General features: G+C 36.7%; 1 protein-coding gene across 4 annotated transcripts in view; it reads right to left on the reverse strand.

Annotated features, from left to right (window-relative positions):
- Positions 1 to 14,635, reverse strand: part of SYNE2 (spectrin repeat containing nuclear envelope protein 2) — a 296,623-nt gene that overhangs the window by 190,698 nt on the left and 91,290 nt on the right. For all 4 annotated transcript variants that reach the window (XM_037031145.1, XM_037031147.1, XM_037031146.1 and 1 more), the window contains exons 13-21: positions 14,127 to 14,239; positions 12,893 to 13,055; positions 11,431 to 11,509; positions 11,003 to 11,190; positions 9,096 to 9,260; positions 8,104 to 8,253; positions 5,918 to 6,091; positions 2,758 to 2,916; positions 2,292 to 2,465 (exon numbers count right to left, since the gene is read on the reverse strand). In XM_037031145.1, the coding sequence (XP_036887040.1) occupies positions 2,292 to 2,465; positions 2,758 to 2,916; positions 5,918 to 6,091; positions 8,104 to 8,253; positions 9,096 to 9,260; positions 11,003 to 11,190; positions 11,431 to 11,509; positions 12,893 to 13,055; positions 14,127 to 14,239 (1,365 nt within the window). The remainder of the gene's footprint in view (positions 1 to 2,291; positions 2,466 to 2,757; positions 2,917 to 5,917; positions 6,092 to 8,103; positions 8,254 to 9,095; positions 9,261 to 11,002; positions 11,191 to 11,430; positions 11,510 to 12,892; positions 13,056 to 14,126; positions 14,240 to 14,635) is intronic.

Genomic DNA, 14,635 nt, shown 5'->3' on the forward strand with positions numbered 1-14,635 from the left:
TAAAATAGCTGTGGGAAAAGTGATGCTGAAATATGCCCTGGCCTGTACAGTTCAGTTGGTTGAAAAATCGTACCATAAACCTAAAGGTCATGGGTTCAATTCCTAGTCAGGGCACATGCTTAGGTTGCACGTTTGGTTCCTGATCAGGGCATATACCAGAGGCAACGGACAATGCCTCTCTCCCTCTCTTCCTCTCTCTAAAATCAATAAGCATGTCCTCGGATGAGAATAAGAAAGAGAGAAATGGCTAATAATAGCTGTTTCCAGTACGGTTATCAATCCAGAAAACCAAAATACAGTTGAGGCCCAGAAAAAAAACAGAAAAGGAGGCTACAGCGGGCATAGAAGGAGGTTCCTATGGGAGCTCTGTTTCCTTTTTATTTTTTAAAAAAATTTTATTTATTTTTATAGAGAGCAAAGGAGGGAGGAAGAGAGGGAGAGAAACATCAATGTGTGGTTGCCTCTCACGCACTCCCAACTGGGGACCTGGCCTGCAACCCAGACATGTGCCCTGACTGGGAATCAAACTGACAACCCTTTGGTTCACAGGCCAGCACTCAATCCACTGAGCCACACCAAGTAGGGTAGGGGCTCCTTTTCCTTAAAAACTGGGAGTGCCCTGACTGGTGAGGCTCAGTCGGTTGGACATTGTCCTGCAGAGCAAAAAGTCAAGGGTTTGATTCCTAGTCAGGATACATGCCTGGGTTACAGGTTCAGTCCCCAGTTGGGGCATGAACAAGATGCAACTCATCAGCCCTGGCTGGTGTAGCTCAGTGGATTGAGCACGAGCCTGCAAACCAAACAACTGCAGTTCAATTCCCAGTCAGGGCACATGCCTGGGTTGCAGGCCAGTTCCCAGCAGGGGACACATGAGAGGCAACTATACATTGCTATTTCTCTCCCTCTCACCTTCCCTTCCCCTCTAAGGATAAATAAATAAATTCTTTTTTAAAAAAGGTGCAACTGATTGATGTTTCTCTCCCTCTTCTTCTCCCTCCCTTCCCCTCTCTCTAAAAATAAATTTAAAAAATTTTTTAAAGACTGGGAGAAGTAGCACTAGGACAAGTGTTGCTCTACTTCATCTCTGTTTCCCACAAAATGCCTTTTTCATTTTAAATGTTCGAGAAGCATGTTAACTGGCCCCAACTGCTGTAGCTCAGCAAGCTGGGTCTCGTCCTGCCACCCAAAAGGTTACCAGTTCAATTCTGGTCAGGACACGTGCCTGGGTTGCTGGCCAGGTCACCAGCTGGGGGCCTGTGAGAGGCAACCAATGTATGTTTCTCTCCCTTTTCTTTCTCCCTCACTTCCCCTCTCTCTAAAAAGAAATAAAATCCCTTTTTAAGAAGTGTGTTAACTGCTGAATAAATGAAGGAAAGAACACGCATTACTCTAGCTCCAACAGTCCAATGTAGAGATCTTGTTTTGCCTTTAGGCCCCATCCTCTCAGGACCTCCCACTGTGGTAAGTAATAATGAGTCTCTGATGTGGACACATCTTAAGCTGCCTATCAAACTATGAAAAGTCAACCTAAAACCGTCTCCATACAAAACATTATTGGGTCTTTATCGATAAACATATGTGCATACATAACTTGTATCATTTTAATAAGAAGAATGTTATTTTATAGTTGAAGATTTTTAACTATGGAAAGTGTCTTCATAGCCTTTATTTTTCACTGAAAGCCTCAACAACAAATCTGTCAGTCAGAGAGGGTGAAAATTATTATGCCCATTGTATTGATTAAAAAAGCTAGAGAAATTAAATTCTTTTTTTTTTAAAGATTTTATTTATTTATTTATTTTTAGAGGGGAAGGAGAGAAATATCAATGTATGGTTGCCTTTTGTGCGTCCCCTGCTGGTAGTTAGCCTGCAAGGAACCGGCCTGCAACCCAGGTATGTGCCCTGACTGGGAATCGAACCGCGATCGCCTGGTTCCCAAGCCCGCGCTCAATCCACTGAGCTACGCCAGCCAGGGCAGAAATTAAATTCTTGCTCAATGTCATAGAGTAAGCTGTGCTTACTCTGCCACACAAGTTACACTATATCACTGAGTCTATTGATAAAAGTTACACTATATCACTGAATCTGTTCTGGTCTACAACAGTATACTAAATTACAAAAATTCTTCACTTTAATGTTTACTTTTAAGAGTCTCTGGGGAATAATGTATAACACTGGAAATAATTTTAAAGGTACAATAACTTTGTGGACAATCACAGTGATGGAAACATCTTGACTTCAAATTAGATAACTGGCTAATAACAAATATCCTACATTTGAAAGAGTCCCACCTTGTATTTTGACATTGGCTCTCTCCGGCTCTCTCTTTGGCCAAGTAACTGCTCGGCTGCGGTAATGTAGGACTCCAGTTCCTTCAGAGCTCCTTCCACCTTCAGCCTGACATCCAGGCCTGGTGAGACATCAGTTGAATTCTTCAACGCAGCAACTAATTTTACCATGTTGATCTGTGAAGACAGAAAATTCTTAACACTGGGCCCAATTTCTTAGAAAATGTATAAGTTAATAAATATTTCCTTCGTGTAGCCACTCAGATTTTCCCACTAGACATAGAGTATCTTCTTTATGATAGTGCTATTTTCTAATATGCTTTAAATTGTACAGAAATAAAATATAATGCAAAAGTTTTATTTCACCAAACATTTCCAAACCATAGGGCCAGCCTCCCTTCCTTATCCTCCCACTGACCTCTTGGTTTTAAAGACTAAATTCACGGAACAGGAAATATTAAAAAGAAACCTGGACTTTCTCTTTAGCTTCTTGGATCTTTGCCTGAAGCCCAGCTGTGAGAACATGTTCGAGGGACTCCTGGCTTGAAATATTGTGCACATCCATTTGTACGGTTTCTTCCATTCTGGACATGAGTTCTTCATACATAGAGCCCTTGGCAATAAGATGCTATTAAAACAAATTAAAGTGAGCTCACAATTAAAATTCTGATAAAATGTTAAACATTAACCTTAGCAATCTTACCACAAACCATAAAAAGGTTAATTATTAATCAAAAACGAGGCAAATATATATGCTATAAAATGTTATTTTAAAATTTGACTTTGAAATTTTATATTTATACAGTCATATTCTAACATACTCTTTTACAGATTCTTTACTAAGCACTTCAATAAAGACTAGAAGTAATACAATGCTGAGATAGAAAATAAGTTGAGAGAAGAATAATAATTAAAATTAAGTTGCTCTAAGTCAAATCAATTACAAGGGAAGCCAATAAATGTTACTGGAGAAAATAACTATTGGAAAATAGTCTTTTTAGAACCATGCTTTATACAACATACCAAAAACAAATTTCAGCTGTATCAGAAAATTATATATAAAATATAAAACTACAAGAAAAAAATTATCCATAAAAGTTGATCTGCTCTCTGAATGTGGAGGGCCTTTTAAGAAATTAGAGGATACATGGACAACAACTGAGAAGGGTGGAAATGGGAGGGAGGGGGGAGGATGGGGGGTGGAATGGGATGGGAGTAATAGACAGAAAACTGTACTTGAAAAATAATTTAAAAAAAAAGAAATGAAGGATAGACTAGCTGAAATAAAGAATAATTTACAGGGGGAAAAAAGAAATTAGAGATAGAGCTGACTACACAAATATAAAAATGTTCTATGTAAAATATAGCAAACAACTTAAAAATCAACAAAGTGGTAAAAATATTTGCTACACAAATAAAAATGGGTCATGATTCAAAGGGCTTATACATTCAATAAGAAACATACTAAAATCCCAAAGAAAATTCAGAAAAATTTAAGAACAGATAAATCACAGAAAAAAGGGCTAATGAATATTTAGTACTTGCATCTTATGTATAATCAAATAAGTATAAATTAAAATAATGAGGTATCACTTTTCAGTTAACAAGTTAGCAAAATCAAAGGTGGCATGAGTATGATCAAACAAAAATGTGCTGTATGGCATCACCTGCACAAATGCTGACCTTAGAACTGTGGACTCAGGGTGATTTTAATTTTCTTCTTTACACTTTGATGCCGTATTTAAATGTCTAAAATTAGGACCTTCATTTATAATTTCAATTGTTTACCCTTTTTAATCATAAAAGTACCAAAAGCTCATGTAAAAAACATGAACAAGAATATAAAGTATAGCACACAAAGAAAAACTTTCTCTTCTGTCCTATCCCTCCATTAGTTGTCATGTAATCAACCATTCACATATTCATTTAAAAAGCACTTTATATCACCCTGGCTGGTGTAGCTCTGTGGACTGAGCGCGGACCTGCGAACCAGGCGATCGCGGTTCGATTCCCAGTCAGGGCACATGCCTGGGTTGTGGGCCAGTTCCTGACAGGGGACACACCAGAGGCAACCATACACTGACATTTCTCTCCCTCTCTTTTTCCCTTTCCATCCAAAGATAAATAAATAAAATTTTAAAAAATGCTTTGTATCTACCGTGTACCAGGAAATGTGCTAACAGCTGGGCGTAATGCAGAATCAAGAAAGACAGAGTTGATTATTTGTATACCTTTACATACATTTTTCTATGGATGCCAAAAACTAAAGCATAAAAAGCAACTATTTAAAAAGTACTAGAAGGATCACATCACTTGCACTATTCAAGAACTTGCATTTCTTCTTATTAATATATCTTAGCCCAGTAAAGATCTACTTAATTCCTTCTTGACAGAATTATATTCTAACATGTTTACATTTTCACTATTATTTTTTGAAATGTTTAAATATTGAATTTCTCATTTCTAATTTACTTTATTATATAAATTCCAGATATAGCAAATAAGTAAATATAAAAATAAAATTGGAAAAGCACTGGCTGATGGCACAGCTAAGTTTATATAATATTTTTGAAGCAATAAAAAGTATCATTCTTATAAACAATGAAAATACAAAATGCTAAACATAGGCCATTCCAGAAATGTAGGGTTAAAGCAATTATGTGTTCCTTTCTTTCAGGAACTTTCCTGCTTGGATTTTCCTAAAAAACATCTATGACACGCTTCATAGATTTTTATAACTGAGCTTGAAACTCAGTAAAAACCGCAATTGTAACTTCATTCTTAGGAGACTGATATTAAAACATAATCTTGCCTCATTACTTTTCAATGAGTTGACTGAGAATAAAGATAGAACGAAGTCTGGACACCAGCCACCCTCCCTGCGTCAAACAGAGAAGGGACGGTGGCTTAACCAGTGGATGAGCTCTCAAAGCACAGACTGCGTAATCTCTTCATTCAACAGTGCACTGAGCTATGTGAGACTGAACACACTTNTTTCTTTCAGGAACTTTCCTGCTTGGATTTTCCTAAAAAACATCTATGACACGCTTCATAGATTTTTATAACTGAGCTTGAAACTCAGTAAAAACCGCAATTGTAACTTCATTCTTAGGAGACTGATATTAAAACATAATCTTGCCTCATTACTTTTCAATGAGTTGACTGACTGAGAATAAAGACAGAACGAAGTCTGAACACCAGCCACCCTCCCTGCGTCAAACAGAGAAGGGACGGTGGCTTAACCAGTGGATGAGCTCTCAAAGCACAGACTGCGTAATCTCTTACATTCAACAGTGCACTGAGCTATGTGAGACTGAACACACTTATCTCCTCATCGCCCCTTATACAAGAAAATACTTTAATCTTCATTATGTAGCTGAAAAAATTAATTCAAGAACTTAGACTCATAAGGCACTATTAATGTTCTTTCAGTTTATTGTCTTTCTTCAAGCAAAATCACAGCAAGTGATTCAGGAATGAGAATCCGTATTATTAGAAGAAAAAAAAAACTCCCAACAAAGAGTATTCTACAGTAGTCATATTACTCTTTACTCTAAAACTCTTCATTTATCTCAGTACATCAGTCTACAACCATAAAAGCTGTCCTTCTGATACTTGAACAGTCATACCCGCAAAGATTCTCCCACGGAAGTGTCCACGTCATCCTGACGTCTCAGAAGATCCAAAACAGAGCTGGTTTCTGTCTCCCAGATTTCCACCTCTCCAACGAGTGTTTCAACCTCTCCGGACACTTGTAGTTGCCCTGTGGATTCTTCATTTTCCTTTTCATGTTTTTCCCCGCCCTACGACATTCAAAGTTATCACTAAGAAAATGGTAACATTTATATTATAAAATAATTTTCTATTTTAAAAAGTTCTCTTTTGTCCAGGCTGGTGTGGCTCAGTTGGGTGGACAATGCTCTGCAAAGTGAAAGGTCGCCAGTTAGTGAGAGCACCTGCCTGGGTTGCAGGTTTGGTGCCCTGTAGGGGCACATTCGAAGAGGCAACTGATGATGTTTCTCTCTCACATCAATGTTTTTCTCTTTCTCCCTCTCTTCTCCTCTCTCTAAATAAATAATTTTTTAAGTTATTTCTCTTTTCACTAAAGAGTGCTAATTCAACATACCTTAATGACTTAAGATTTACTGTTTAGACAATAATAATAGCATTCTATGATAGTACATATCACTTTAAATATTAAAAGGTTTATTCATATGTTGTCTTTTTTAATTTTTATTTATTCATTTTAAAGAGAGGAAAGGATGGGCAAGGAGAGAAAAGGGAGAGAGAGGGAGAGAGAGGGAGAGAGAGGGAGAGAGAGGGAGGGAGGGAGGGAGGGAGGGAGGGAGGGAGGGAAAGAGAGAGATGAGGGGAGAGAGACACTGCTTTGTTGTTCCTCTTATGTGCGTACTCATTGGTTGATTCTGGGATGTGCCCTGACCAGAGATCCAATCCACTACCTCCGAGTATCAGAATGGCACTGTAACAAACTTAGCTACCTGGCCAGGGCCACATAAATTCTTAATAATAATGTCATTCCTATCAGCTACTTACTGTTATCTCTATTTTACATATAAAAAGACAAAATCTTTAAAAAAAAGACAAAATCTTAGAAAATTAGGGTATTGATTCCATAAGCACATTTCTAAACCTCATATACAATCTAATTAAATATAGCTATTAGCAATAGTGGTTGTAAAACATCCTTAAAAAGAGACAGAATCAAATTTCAACAAAATTGAGCCTTTTCCCATTAATAATCTCTCAATATCGTATGGACAGATATGTTACAGCTTATCTGACAGATACATTCATAAAGTCGTTTTTTACCAACTCATATTTTAAGTGGAGGAATATACTATTCCATATTCTTCTCTTCTAAAAGCATATTGCACAAATTCAGACCTTTCCATATTTTCTCTTAGCTCTTATAATCAGTTTATCACAGCCACTGGCCAAAGACAATTAAATTATTACATTCTTTAGTAAAACTGTGTAAGTCATTATTCTGAAGAAGGCTCATTTCCAAAACCATAGGTATGATACCTATGTATGATTTTCTTTATTTTTTCCCATATTCTTATCTATAATCTATAATCATCCTCTAGCCCTGGCTAGTGTGGCTCAGGTTCATCTGGTTATGTGGCTACTTTATCATCTGATAAAGCAAAAGGTCACAGGTTTGATCCCCAGTCAGGGCACGCGCCTGGGTTTTGGCTCAGTCCCCAGTGGGGGGCGGGCTTGAGAGGCAACCAACTGCTGTTTCTCTCTCACATCAAGGTTTCTCTCCCTGTCCCTCCACTCCCCTTTCCCCTTCCTCTAAAATCAGTAAGTATGCCTTCAGGTGTGAATTTAAATAATAGTATTAAAAATAAATAAATAAATAAATGAAATTATCCTTTGAATTACTCAACAAAGCAAGAAAGAGAGATTACATTTTCCCTCATTTTACGGAAAGGAAACAAGACCCAGGCCAGGCGCTAGCCTAAAGCTCGTTAGTGTCTAGGCACGATCAGAAGTAATCCGAAGAACATGCCAGCCCCCCCCTGCCACAGCTGGGAAGTCACAGCTGGGAAGTCACAGCTGCTTCGCTTGTCTGGGAGACTCCTCCTCTGAGAGCAAGACACACGGGACTCTAACACTACAGACTATTTCATGAAGGAACCACATCAGCATTTTACAGGAAAATGATTATGCTTTACATATTATCTAATAATCACATTTACCACTGTTTCAACAGTACGGTTTTTTCAAAAGAAAAAGAGCAAAGTTAAATTATTTTTGTATAAAATGGAATAAAGTGTGACTGTTTTACCTTGATATTCTGATTGTGATTTTCAGGAAGTTCTAATGGCATATCTGTTGAAAAATCAACAGTTGGTTTCTCTTCTTTAGATGGTGGAATATTTTCAGAATTGTCAGGAATGGGCTGATCCTGTTTTTTTATAAGTGGCAGGTTCATGTCCTATAAAAAGGCAAAGTCATGAAATTTAATGCTTATATTTTTGCTAAAATATATTACCAACAATAAATGGACATCATGTATTCAATATGTTTTAAAATATGAGCACATTCCATAAAACACCTCAGTCTCAAACTGTTAAGCAAAAGAATAACTTAATTTAAATTCCAAAATTATTTCAGGTCTGCTTTTATGAAGCTCTATAGCAAATATACAGTCTGCTTGTATGAAATAAAGTTCAGTGAATGTTCTCAAGTAGCCTGAAATCTAGTAGGCAAAATACTTATTATTCTTTCACGGTAAAAGAATTTCTACTAGAAAGCTACATGTTGTATGTCTACACGAAAACATGTACACAATGATCACAGCAACATTATTCACAACAGTCAAAAAGGAGGAAAGCCGAATGTACTGCAACTGATCAATGAATAAATAAAATGTTGTGTATCCACACAATTGACTAATAAAACGAAATGAAGAACTAATATATGCTACAACATGGATGAACCTTGAAAACATTACACTACGTAAAAACAGCCAGAAACAAAAGACCACATATGACATGATTCAATACGTATAATATTCAGAATAGTCAAGTCTACAGAGACATATTGTGGATTAGCATTTGCCTAAGGCTGGGAAGCGGGGAGAAAGTGGACCATGACTGCTAATTGGTACAGAGTTTCTTTATGAAGTGATGAAAATGTTCTAAAAATTTATTATGGTGAGGGCTGCACGGCTCTGAATACAATAAAACACCATAATACACTTTAAATGACTTCATTGTATGGAATGTGACTTGATATCTCCATGAAGATACTACCAAATAAAAACCCCAAACTTACAAGCTGAGTTTTTGTAACAAACTTCCTCCATCTTTTATTCAGCCTTCTGAGTTCTTTAGAAATAGATGATCCAAATTCATCATTGCTGACTTCAATTAAGAAATTTCCCACTTCATTTAATGTGGTAAGTTCGAGATTCCATTGGAATAGTGTCTCAGAGGGAACCTACATGACAAATAAGCAACACGATATTTTAACAACAAAATATTTGTCTTTCTATTATCTATGCATAGATCTTTACCAGGGTTGACTGTGAGCAAAAGTGAGGGTCCTGCAGAGATTCTGACCCTCCCTTTAGAGGACTCTCCACCCCTGGGCACTAACGGGCAGGCACCAGCCATCTATCATCACTCCTGCTCCCGGACTTTTCAGAAGCATCTGGTCTTCTCCCTTTCAAATGGCTGATGAGCTGAGAGCAAAGGTTCTCAAACATTTTCAGTTCACGGCACCTTCAATGTCTCAGTAATTTTTTCATGGATTCCCTGGGTCAGAAAAAATGATCTAAAAGCTCTAATTTTTAAGTAGGCAGGTCCAGACAACTTAGTAGTAATTTACATAGTGTCCAACAGACACATCTTGTGGTCTCCCTCAAAATTTTAATTACCTTTAAATTAAAATAATTTTAATTTAAAGAGTCCTCTTTGGCAGCACAGAGCACCTGAGCACAGAGTTGGGGGACTGCAAGGCTTAACATGCTATTTTTCTCAGAGTTATATGAATTTTAATGTAAGAACTTTAAAAACAGAAGAACTGTTGAAAGCCAAAGATCTGCTTTTCCAGTCAATATAGGTGACAGGGAGCAGTAACATCTCACTAACTCCTCAAATAGTCTTTTTCTACTCAAATCCTTACACAAATTTTGCTTTCACATTAACAGCCTATTTCTGTTGAGTAATTTTAGTTTCTACCTGGAAAATATTTAGTCTGAGAGGCTATCTATATCCATTTGTAATGGAAGAAAACAAATGAAAGACATAAAAACCACTTCAAAGAGTAATCATAAAACAGATCATTACATGAATAGAAAATGGAAGCAGCTCTGGCTGGTGTGGCTCAATGGACTGAGCACCAGCCTGTGAACCAAAGGGTCGTCAGTTCGATTCCCAGTCAGGGCACATGTCTGGGTTGCAGGCCAGGTCTCCATTAGGGGGTGCGTGAGAGGCAACCACACATTGATGTTTATTTCCCTCTCTCTCTCCCTCCCTTCTCCTTTGTCTAAGTAAATAAATAAAATCTTTTTTAAAAGAAAGAAAATGAAAATAATTAATTGCACTTAATTTTCTACACCTCTCCACAGAAGTCTAGGGTATTTCGATTTTCCTCCTCTAGAAACTCAGAAAGGTTTTAGAACACCAAAGTATCAAATAGAAAAATTTAACTTTTTAAAACATCAATTTATTTTAAATGTCTATATGCTATTCAGTACTTTAAGTTTTTTATTTCCATTCCAAAAAAGGTAGCGATACATCTTCCAACAGCTGTACTATGTATATAAATTATACCTCAGTTAAGCTCTGTGAGTGTGTGTGTGTGTAAAACCTATAATAAAGAGAAAACTTCCTGTGGTAGTTATATTAGATAGAAACTAGCCCTGGCTGGCGTTGCTCAGTGGATTAAGTTCGGGCCTGCGAACGAGACGATCTCGGTTCGATTCCCAGTCAGGGCACATTTCCTGGGTTGCAGGCCAGTTCCCGGCAGGGGACACACCAAAGGCAACCATACATTGATATTTCTCTCCCTCTCTCCTTCCTTTCCCCTCTAAAGATAAATAAATAAAATCTTTAAAAAAAAAAGAAAGAAAGAAAGTAAACTCCTTCCAAAGCTTGGAGAATTTTCCAATAGTCGTGGTTACTCTTCCCTAGCATCAAAAGAGTACAATCAAGCAGATGCCTCTAGGCTGCAAATACCTCTTTGGTTTGTTCCTTCTTCATCTCCTCAAAACAAGCCTTTAGGAAGCGAAGCTTTTCCATGTAAGTAGTCCAACAGGCCACAACATTTTGCAGACTTGACTTCGCATTACATATACTTTTTCTACACACAAAAATATCTTGTTCCATCATCATACATTGTTCGCTAATATTCTGATACTCTCCACCTACAGTGTTAACAAAACAAGTAATCTTAGAAAGCAGATTTTTATTGATAAAATATTGTTTAAAATATTGGCTTAAGAACAGTGGCAAAATGACTACATACTCTGACAATATTGAAAGTTAATGCGAGAATTTTCCAAAGAAAAATACACACATACAATATTAAGGTGTAAAGAAAGTAGAAGAGAGAAAATGTTATTTTTAAATGACCATGCCATCCAAAAGTAACTGTATAGCTTTACCTAAATTCTTATGAATTTCTTCACATTTTTGGAAGGAAGTTTCAAGTTGAGCTAGGAACTCTTTTTCTTCAATAAATTTCTGAGGGGAAGAACATATTGACAGTGTTTACTGTTTAAAACGTGCCTAGAAGCCCAGATATAGACATATAAACCCTGATAAAACACTTAGGCGCCAACATTTCTGTAGGTTTTAATGGTACGTATTTGGGTGGGAAAAGAAGAGCTCTCTGTGAGGAAAGGCAGTTATGGTCTCAGAGAAGGAAGTATGAGTATAAACATTAGATAGGTATGAAACCTGAAAAGTTGATCTCAGTGTAGTGATATAATTATATAAAGGTTTTCCTCTGGTGGGAAAAGGCATGTTAAGTATTTACAGCAATTTCAAAATCTTCTGTCTGACATATTTACCAATGCTGCATAATTTGTATCAGTTTCTCTTCCTTCATGTATTTTTATTAATATTGAATGATTTTTATTTGCTATATTAAAGTATGTTATAGCAGATAATAACTATCTTGCAAAATCATTTGAGGAATTACCATTAACAAATTATCATGTATCTATAGCAAATTATGCTATGGAAAAACAGAGTTAATTAACAACTCATATTTATTGTACCCTTAATATGTACTGATCATATGATTATTTAAATGGAAAAATAAATAATCAAAAAAAGAACATGGAATAAAAATATTCCAAGTCTAGTCTAATTTAAAATGATGCTTTCTATTTGGGAATGTACAGTCTTTGAATAATAAATTGTAAATAAATCGCTCTTCATATTTTTCAGTTTTTGCAATGAGATGTATCATCTTGGATTTTTCTGTTTGCCCCTCATTCCAAAAAGAGGGAAACAGCAAGTAGGACGATAAGGCCTAACTGTCGAAATGACATTCCTAGGATGCTTTAGTTTTAGTTTACCAGTGAACACACATATTTACATCACTTGCAACATGATAAATTTCAAGAGCTAAGCCCGCTCCCTAAAAAAAGCCTCAACACAAAATGTACTTTTTCCCACCCTAACAACTGAAAAGCTAAGATTAAAATGTTCTAAGAAAAAACATAAGTTTTGAATAAAACCATTCATCTGAGTGAGGAAAAAATATTAAATAAGATATCCAGGAAGTGAAAATAGAAATTTTTAACAAAAATAACATTGAAACTTCCTGTATTTTGTTAAATAGCCTGGTTAACTCTATCTCCCCTGTTATAGTTATCTCCCTGTTATATCTTCCCTATAACCATCTCTTACTCTAAAACCATCTCTTACTCTCCCCTGATGTGTTATTTGACTACTTGTAATTCTTTCCTCCAGACAACATTTAAGCTAATGGAAGCCACCAAAAACACCTATTTGGAAACTGGAAAGGTACAGGGAAATTGTGCCAGGGAAAATGCAAATAAACTCAGCACCTAGACATGGAGAACAATTTTCTGAGACAGGAAATAAGAAGCTTACATGCCAGTCTTCCAGCAGCAATTCCACAGAGTCTTTGCTCCCATATTTAATGTTCCAAACATCCAATTTTGATTTCACTTCATCTAGCAAACCGAGAACTGAGCACTTATAGTAATGAAATTCTAGAAGTGGAAAGAATTTTTTCCCCAAAATATCGCTGATTCTGGAAAGTAGAACAGGTTTAGAATTTAAATTAACATTAAGGGCCAGATATGAGATGTGTGGCATTTTAAAAAAATATTGGGGCTCTAACCTTTTCTTTTCTTTTTAAAGATTTCATTTACTTATTTTTAGAGAGAGGGGAAGGGAGAGAGAAAGAGTGGGAGAGAAATATCTATGTGTGGTTGTCTCTCACTTGGTCCCCATTGGGGACTTGGTCAGCAATGCAGGCATGTGCCCTGACTGGGAATTGAACTGGTAACCCTTTGGTTTGTAGCCCATGCTTAATCCACTGAGCTACACCAGCCAGGGCTAACTTTTTCTTTTAAATACATGGTGTTCAGGTGTATTCTCAAACCTTTTTAAAAGAAAGTAAAACAAACATTGTGCCTAGATATATAACAACTATTTCTAAGGTGAACATTATCTAACAGAATATTTTCTGAAAAAATTATAGTCCTATTGAAAAATCCCATAACAAATATTAATCTCCAAAATACCTTACTAAATTTGAAAGCTTCTGTATAACTTAATGCAACTGTAACATCAACATTTAAATATTAAAGACAGCTTTCAGTATTAAGGCAAACAGTCTCTTATTAGCATTCTAATAAGTTGCTTATAAATAATGAGAAAAGAGGGGATGATGTGGACAACCATCGGTTAAATAATCTTTATATCTGCAGTATTAGAGTTTATGAAGTGCTTCTGTGCCCCTCCTCCCGTCGGCCAGGAGCCTGTGAGACATGCACAGGGTGACCACCATTATTACCCTGTGTTTACAAAGGAGGAAACACGCTTAGACTGGCAGACTAACTTGGCCAACACCAAGATACAGAGCTCAGTTTCTGACTTCAAGTCCTGAACTTTTTCTACCAGCACATCCTACTCTCCAATGAAACCAGAAAGGATAGTAGCATGCTATTCTGTTACTGTTACATAAAACGGAAAGGTACTGGTATCAAGACTTAAAGCACACTTCTCAGAAATTATGCGATACTCCCTGTTTTCTGGTCACTATAGCACCAGTTAGTGCTCAGACATGAGTGGCATCAGCAGTTGGGAAGTTACGAACCGTCTTTTCATTTCCTCCAATTTGCAAGGTGGTACCAATGGCAACTGTTTTTCATCTCTGTTTTCAAATGCCAGGAGACTGTTTGAGTGACAGTCAAATTTATCCATGAGACTCTGAAAAGAAATTTAACATGATATGAATTAGACCTGTTGCCAAACCTTGTGGTTTAGGGTTTAATTCATTTGTTCTGTGCATGTATTGCATCTTTTAAAAAAATCTTCTGTGTTTTCTTTTTTAAACTAAGATTTTGTGAATAAATATTTTCATTTTAAGTGTTTTCAACCAAAACAGCTTCACAAAGAGGCAGACTGCAGTTTCTTTGGCAAAAGCACTATTAAAATCTTTTGTTTTCAGATGTATTTTTCCATTCCTTTGTGGGCTCAAATGCTATAAATCTCGTATACCAAATTCTGCATGCCATCTTAGTGAGACCCAATCCCCGACGTTTTAACCCGGGCTCCCCCTCCCAGCTGAAAGTCAGACTTTCAGTAGCTTTAGAACTCACTGGA

Source organism: Sturnira hondurensis, unplaced genomic scaffold (genome assembly GCF_014824575.4).
Source record: "Sturnira hondurensis isolate 20B ecotype Veracruz unplaced genomic scaffold, ASM1482457v3 Scaffold0021143, whole genome shotgun sequence".
NCBI classification, from domain to species: Eukaryota; Metazoa; Chordata; class Mammalia; order Chiroptera; family Phyllostomidae; genus Sturnira; species Sturnira hondurensis.